This window comes from Terrapene carolina, unplaced genomic scaffold, assembly GCF_002925995.2.
Source record: "Terrapene carolina triunguis isolate 2854851 unplaced genomic scaffold, T_m_triunguis-2.0 Scaffold212, whole genome shotgun sequence".
NCBI lineage: Eukaryota > Metazoa > Chordata > Testudines > Emydidae > Terrapene > Terrapene triunguis.
The window spans coordinates 142,975-150,834 of NW_020664563.1; the positions used below are offsets into that span (position 1 = coordinate 142,975).

The 7,860-nt window shown below is 48.6% G+C and overlaps 1 protein-coding gene across 1 annotated transcript; it reads right to left on the reverse strand.

Moving 5' to 3' along the window:
- Positions 1 to 437: 437 nt before the first annotated feature.
- On the reverse strand, positions 438 to 7,572 carry RGS4 (regulator of G protein signaling 4). Its single transcript, XM_026656192.1, has 5 exons — positions 7,529 to 7,572; positions 4,034 to 4,138; positions 2,996 to 3,057; positions 1,316 to 1,482; positions 438 to 689 (listed from the first exon to the last, which is right to left on the reverse strand). The coding sequence occupies exons 1-5, from the start codon at positions 7,570 to 7,572 to the stop codon at positions 438 to 440; spliced, it is 630 nt and encodes a 209-aa protein (XP_026511977.1).
- Positions 7,573 to 7,860: the final 288 nt, after the last annotated feature.

The window sequence follows — 7,860 nt, forward strand, 5'->3', positions numbered from 1 at the left end:
CAGATACACATGCACAAGGACATGTCCAGGGAGTGTGGTTGTCCCCTCAGACCCCCTTGCTGGGTATACAGGTCACAGGTCACCCACACAGGCATAGGGCCTTGGTAATAAAGCACTGCTGAGCAGGGCCTGCACCGAAGTGCTTTGGGAGCCACATACGTATGCTGGTGACACATGGAAAGAACACAGTGCACATCTGATGCTCAAACCCTTAACGTTGCCATTGACTTTGAGTGTCAGGAAACCTGTGTTCAGGGGCTCACATACTGATGTAGATGACACGTTTTGATGCTCAAACTAGTGGTGGCTGGAGTTAGATAGTGGGTACAGGTGAGGACCTTAAGCAGCTCTTGGCAACAGTGTTTCATGCCAAGGAGTGCTTTGCTGTCATGCATCCCCAGAGAGTCCCAGAAGACCTGCCTGCTCCCTGCTCAGAGCTAAGCGTACTGAGAGACCAGAGGGGAGAAGCAGGCTAAGGCAGGAGACGTAGCTCTTTTGTGGTTCTGAGTCCCACAAGTAGTTGCAGGTGGACTGACCAAGTCGAGGTAGAAGCGAGATTTGAGGAAGCAGCGGTAAGAATCCTTCTCCATGAGGATGAAGATTTTTTTCTGAGCCTCGTCGAAGCACGACAGGGTGGGCTTGAGAACATTGTGGCTGGTCACTTCCCATGTGCAGGAATCCAAGTTCACCTGTAGAAGGGAGGGAGAGATTAGTACAGGCTGGTCTGGAAGCAGCCAGGCAAGGAATGGAGAGCCAGGGTTTGCTCCAGATATTTCCCAGCTAGTCTGTTAAATGCACCAAGAGAGGGCTGGGTCTCACTGCAGAATCCACTCAGTCAGCACTCAGTGGAAGTAAAGGGGGGCTGCTTGGACCTCAGTGGGATCTCCGGCTACAAATAGGATTATTTGCATGAGTGGATCCCCAAGTCTGGGGTCAGGAAGGGGTACTTTCTCTTCTCTGGGACAGTGAACAAGGATCATCCACTAGGGGTGGGGTGGCATGTCCCTGGGATAGATTCTTTCAGTTGCATGGAACGCGCATGGGGAACCTCCCTTCATCTGGTCCTCTACTCCTTGTTTTGGCATTTGGAGTGCATAAGGATGGGGATTGAGCCCCTCTGAGAAGAGCTCATTTAAAGCAGTGAAAGTGGCATATTTCAGCTGCACTTTTGACTGGCATTTTGTCCACACAGCAAAGCCCCTCTCCCACCTCTCTGAAGAGCCGGAGCCACATTCTCAGAAGTGCTGTTGTAGGGCCAGCTGCCCACTCTGCTTAGCCCTGAGGCTGAGGGTTCTCCAGAGGGTGCTGCACCTACTTCTCTAGTAGCCTGCACAGAGATGAACTCATTGTAAATCTTCCTGGCCTTGGGGCTAAGGTTGGCTGGCGATTTGGTTTTCTTGTACTCCTTGCAGCTCACCCAGAACTCAATATTCTCCTCGCTGTACTCAGACTTGAGGAAAGCCTGGAAAGCAGCCAGCCCACCTGCAGATGGGATGAAAGCAATAGGAAGCAGGTGAGTCCCCTCGGCCGCTAGCTTCTCTTAGCTGTGTTAGGGTGATCCCAAGTAGCCAATGGGCTGCTGCACAGAAATCCAGAGACAGCAGCTCCTCACTGCAGAGGCTGCATGTTCGGCTTGGCCTTCCTCATGGGATTTCCAGAGCTGGCAAATGGCTGGCGAGGGGAGGCCTCAAGGGGCAGCCAAACAGCATGGCTCCTCAGGCACCAGCTTCCAAGCAGTGATCTTTCCTGGGGCAGCTGACAGGAGCACACAGATAGACCCTATCCCAGCTGACCCCAGGCAGGCCATTAATGCACAGTGTGTGATTCCAGGCCTGGGAACCTTTCTGGCCTGGTGGCACAGAGCCCAGGGGCTGCAGCACAGGGTAAGAGGGGCTCCTACTTGAGCAGCTGGAGATGTGTCCCTCACTGCCTGACCTTCATGTCACCCATGACAAGCTTTACTCTGAGAAAAAACTTCAGGAAGGCCTGGAACTACACAAGTCCTGGCCGCATGCCCACAAAAGGCCAACAGGGGTGAGTTCTTTGGAACTGGCCCCAGGAAAACAACCAGAGCTGAGCGCTGAGACAAACTTGTGAGGCCAGGAAATGAGATTGTCCAAATTCACTCTGGTTTAACACAGCTGAGTTCAGTGGAATTGTGTCAGGGATGACTTTGGCTCAACATTTGCCTTCTTTCAGGGTGAATAGGAATAGGACAGAAATGTGAGACATGCTGGGGTCAGCAGCAGAGCTGACACTGACCACGGTCTGGGACCAAGGCAGAGCCACTCCCACCAGGTTTGGGAAATTGTGGGTCCCTTGAGTTCCCCACACAGCCTGAGGATGGGATTTCATCTGCTCCCAACTTCCTCAGAGCATGTGCTGCTTTACCAATAAGGGATAGTTCAGTGCGAATACCATGGGCTGTTCTCATAGCCACCACCAGTCCTTGAGTCTGCCTTCTGCCATGTCTACATGCAGTGGAACCTGTCTCCACTACAGCTCCACTGCCCTCTGTGCCTGTAACCTTTCCCAATGCAGGGGTGGCTCCAGGCACCAGCGCACCAAGCGCGTGCCTGAGGCGGCAAGTCATGGGGGGCGGCCTGTCAGTCACCGTGAGGGCGGCAGTCAGGCTGCCTTTGGCGGTATGCCTGCGGGAGGTCCGCTGGTCCCGCGGTTTTGGTGGCAATTCGGCGGCAGGTACGCCGAAGGTGCGGGACCGGCGGACCTCCCACAGGCATGCCGCCGAAGGCTGCCTGACTGCCGTGCTTGGGGCGGCAAAATACATAGAGCCGCCCCTGCCCCAATGGCAGTGTCTGGCAGGAGCTAGCTGGATGTGTGTTGCTGGAGGAAGTGAGTGAAAGCATTGAACTCTGAGCCTGCAGTTGTACCATGTGGCACCAGCCTGTGGGATCACTCATCGTGCCAAATAGTCAACAGTACAGAATATGATCTCTCCCCAGATCCCTCCAGCACAGCAGCCCCATCTACTTACTGTTATGATGTATCAGGTTCTCCAAACAGTCAGCCCATTTCTGGACTTCCTTGTGGCTAACCCTAGGAGGGGACAAAGGGATAGATGGAGTGTGGAGTTAACCTAGGACTTTCACTTAGCCCTCCAGTACATCACCACCAACACTTCTCTGTCCCTAAATGCACTGACCCACTCCATATCACTGGGATGAACGCCCCTCCCATGGCTATTACTGATCTTCTGAGACAGACGGGTTCAGGTAGAGATCTATGGAGAGTCTAGTTCACATGCACAACACATCACACATCACTAGAAGGGGCTGGGGAAATTTCCCCAGAGATGGTCGTTATGGACTTGGGTAGAGTTTGGGGTTGTTTGCCTCTCTCAGGAGCACTGAGTACAGATTGGCATTTAGGGTTAAGTCAGTGAATCCAAATGGGTGATTTCCTGAGACTGTAGGGGGTACTGTTAATTTGGCTAAAGGCATAAAGAACATAGAATTGACACACCACAATAGGCCAATGGTTCACAGAACCCGGCATGCTGCATCCTTTGTCCTGGGATGTACCATAACCTCCTAGCCCTGCGTGCTGCCCCCTCCGTACCAGGACATGTGTGCTGCCCCCTCTGTCCTGGGACATATCATATCCACCTAGCTCTGTGTGCTGCCCCCTTCTGTCCTGGGACGTATCATAACCACCTAGCCCTGTGTGCAGCCCCCTGCATCCTGGGACTAGGGTTGCCAATTTTGGTTGGATGTATTCCTGGAGATGTAATCACATGACATAATCTTTAATTAAAGATTAATCTTTAATTCCTGGAGAATCCAGGCCAATCCTGGAGGGTTGGCAACCCTACCTGGGATGTACCATCTCCACCTAGCCCTTTGTGCTGCTCCCTTCTGTCCTGGGACATACCATATCCACCTAGCCCAGTGTTCTGCCCGCTGCTGTCCTGCAGCAACACCACCAGGAATGTTAGTGAACTACTGTAATGAAGGAGCAAACTCTCCCTGCCAGCATCAGGCCCTGCCATTCCTGCCTCCGGCTTTTCTCTTACCTCTGGGGTGGAGCCATTTTCTCCTTCTTGCTGTGGGAAGAGCTGTGCTCACATGAACCAGGCTTCTGCAGTAAGAAATCCAGATGATGCTTCATATCTTTTGCACTGGAAGAAAGAAACCAAGAAACCATTGATAAAGGCTATTATTATTAAGAGCCAAAAGGCAGGGTCTTCGTGCAAAATGAAACAGCTTATGGGCAAGGTTCTGTGGCCTGCAATGCACAGGTGGTCAAACTATTTGATCATGATGGTCCCCTTCTGACCTTAAAGTCTATTAGTCTATGAGTTTAGAACTCCTCAGTATTACTGGCCCATTTCAGCTCTGCATGTCCAACCCTGATGCATCACTTGTCAGTATTCACTTCTTCTGTTTTGGACAAATGGCATTAACATAGGAATTGAAGCAAGTGGGATCTTACATTCAGTGAACTGGACTTTCAACAGTATAACAAATATGATTATTGCAGCTTATAATAAGTTGCTTGATTAGCTGCCTGTTAGGAGATCACTGCAATAGAAGAGGTTTTATTTGTTATTATTTCGTTTGAAATATAAAATGTAGTTATACTCAGAAAAGTATCACAATTATGTAACAAAGGCCCTTTCATCAGCTCTGTGCATATTCAAGGCCACTCTATCTGTTTATTGGCAAACCAGGTCTGACACAGTTACTTTTGTGAAAGTAGAATGAATTATATTGTAAAAGTAGAATGGATTAAAGAAATGCTGTATGTTCCTTTAAGCAGGAATGAGGAATGTTGAGATAAAGTTGACAGGAAGAGAAACATTAAGGTATTGAACAATGGGTCCACTTAAGCCGATGGTGGGACATTAACAGGGGATCTGTAAGAGTTAATAAGGAAATAAGATGTGTGTCTAGCCCCAGGTAAACTTATCAGTTCTGCTCCCTTTGTCATCTGGTTAAGTTCGCGCCCTTTTTATCTGTATAAATAAGGTAGTTTGGGCCTTGCATGGCACTCACATTATCTGGGTGTATTAGCAGAGCGCTTTTGCTAATAAACAGAGTGGTCAGACAAATTGTGAGTCCTGAGTCTGACTTTGACACTTTACTTACATGGCTTCTCAGAATCCTACCACATGAGCACTGTGGATACACTAATGAGCTGACCCTCACAACATCCTGTGAGATGGGGAAATGGAGGCACAGAGCTTCTAAATGTCACAAAGGGAATCTGTGGAAAGGCCAGGAAATGAACTCAGAGTTTCTGCATCCTAACAGCAAGGCTGTCCTTCCACTTTGATGAGCCAATTCATTTATAGCAGAGCAAGCTGAGTTCCATCCTGCTTGGAGCCTCATCAAAGGAATCAGCTGATTGCAGAATCTCTGGGCTGAATTTCTGCACTTGCAGTTGACTTCATCACCTCAACACCACTCCAGATTTGGGCTTTTATTATTGAGGTTGATGTGTGCGGCAGAACAAACAGAGCCAGTTTCCTGTCCATCCAAGGCTGAGTGCACTTAGTGACCTTGCACTTTATAAACCAAACAACTGTGAGCTGAGGGTCACTGATCAAATAAACACAATGTTGTTTTTTACAGTCACTTTTTTGATCTGACCACATGCTAAAGGAAATAAAACAGCCAAACAAGTCATGTTAGCAAAACTAAAGGATGGACAATCAAGCAGGCTGACTGAGGAAGATCAAGTGGGGGGGCGCTTGCTCTAAGCAGAGGTGCTGTCACAAACATTGCTCCAGGGGTAATTCTGCAATAGGTTGTCATTATTTGGGTCCACTATATTTTTACTTTCACCATTAGCTCCACTTCAACACAGTGTTTGTCTTTTTGTTCATTAACAGGGTTTGACTCCACAGCAGAGACCTTGCCTGTTTAGACTAATAGTCTTTAAGGTCAGAAGGGACCGTCGTGATCATCTAGTTTGAGCTCCTGCACATTGCAGACCACAGAACCTCACCCATTCCTGAAATAGACCCTAACCGCTGGCTGTGTTACTGAAGTCCTCAAATCATGGCTTAAAGACTTCAAGTTACAGAGAATCCACTATTTATACTATTTTAAACCTGCAAGTGACCCATGCCCCACTCTGCAGAGGACAGCGAAACCCCCCCAGGTCTCTGCCAATCCGATGTGGGGGGAAATTCCTTCCTGAACCCCAAATATGGTGATCGGTTAGACCCTGAGCATGTGAGCAAGACCCACCAGCCAGACACCTGGGAAAAAATCCTCTGTAGTAACTTAGAGCCCTCCCCATCTAGTGTCCCATCACCAGCAGTTGGTAATATTTGCTGCTAGCAGTCACTAGGCAGTCCCATCAGACAATCCCCTCCATACACTTATCAAGCTCAGTCTTGAAACCAGTTAGGTATTTTGCTCCCACTGCTCCCCTTGGAAGGCTGTTCCAGAACTTCACTCCTCTGATGGGTAGAAACCTTCATCTAATTTCAAGCCTAAACTTGTTGATGGCCAGTTTATATCCATTTGGTTTTGTGTCCACATTGGCACTGAACTAACTCCTCTCCCTCCCCGGTATTGATCCCTCTGCTGTATTGCTTGAACTACAGGAGTAACTAGAGGTGAGAGCTGGCTGTTCTCTTCTTTAGGGACGAGCCCAAAGGGAAGCAGCCCACACGCACTATCCATGGGTCACTCAGCTATCTGAACAATGGGCCAGGGACTCCTGGGTTGAGAAGGCTAAAAATCCAATTACTTTTCTTGCAATTTTTTTTCATTTTTGTCAAAATTTCCTGCCATTTGGGGAGGAGAGGGTTCAATTTAAAGTAAACAAAATATTTGTGGCTTCCAAAACCATTTTCCACACCATTGTCGGTGGCAATTTCCTGTATAGATTAGGATAGAGGGAAGGCCTCAGAAGGATTTGAAGGAGGACAAGGGGAGGGGGCAACATTTCACAGATTCCTCCATCGCAGATATGCCCCTCCTACAGGGTGGCCTGCAGTGATTGTGGGAGAAAAAGGCAATTGGGCAACAAGGGTGGCACGGCTGAGGCACGAAGGACAGAGTCCACCGTGCGGTAGGATCACAGGTGGGATGGGAGGGTCAGAGCTAGGCTCTGAAGGGCAGGGCAGGGCACATGGTTGTGTTTGCTGAATTGGTGAAGGGATGCCAAGGGGTGATATAGTCTGAGCGACGAGCCAGGCAGATGGTCATTTCAGTATGAGAGAAAATATCTCCCCTCTTCTGGGGAACAAGAATTATATAAACCTTGAAAAAAAAAGGCAGCATAAGGAAGGATAGCAAAGTATATGAATGCAGGGAATTGCTTTGTGCTTATGGCTAGAATGGGTTTAGAATTCACAATACTCAACAAAGAAGCATGATGCAATTCAAGTTCAAGCTAAAGGAAAAGAAAATCCTTAAACAATCATCAGTTTTGGAGAGAAATCAAATTAAATTGTAACATTTCTGCCTCAAACCTCACGTAGACAAACAGTGCAATAGATCCATATAGTTCTGGACCATTAGAAATAGCAATGCTCCAAAATGCAACCTACCTTTGTAAGCAAGTGGCTGGCAATGCAGCAAGTCCCTTGCACATTTTGCTTTCAAGATGCAGTTCCCAATTCCAGGAAAAAAACACCAAGAGGCTGCAGTGGGTCCTGTTGCAGAAGTGAGTTAGAATTCTCAGTGCCCTGCTGCCTCCAGCCTGGGTCTCTCATAGCCTCACCCACAGGCCAGCATCATTTTTGCCAGCCAGCCAGCCAACCCAGGCCAGCCAGTCAGAACCCCATTTTTGCCCACACAAGGGAAAAAGAGGAAGAGATTGACATCTGAGCCAGGAAAAAAGGATACTCTGAAAAAAATCTTACCAGAAATTACAGGTCCG

Coding starts and splice junctions, on each gene's coding strand:
- RGS4 (XM_026656192.1), bottom strand. CDS start 7,572: ATGTGCAAGGGACTTGCTGCATTGCCAGCCACTTGCTTACAAAG. Junction 1,483..2,995: donor GAACCTGATACATCATAACA/GTAAGTAGATGG, acceptor TCCCATCTGCAG/GTGGGCTGGCTGCTTTCCAG. Junction 690..1,315: donor CTGTGCAGGCTACTAGAGAA/GTAGGTGCAGCA, acceptor TCCCTTCTACAG/GTGAACTTGGATTCCTGCAC.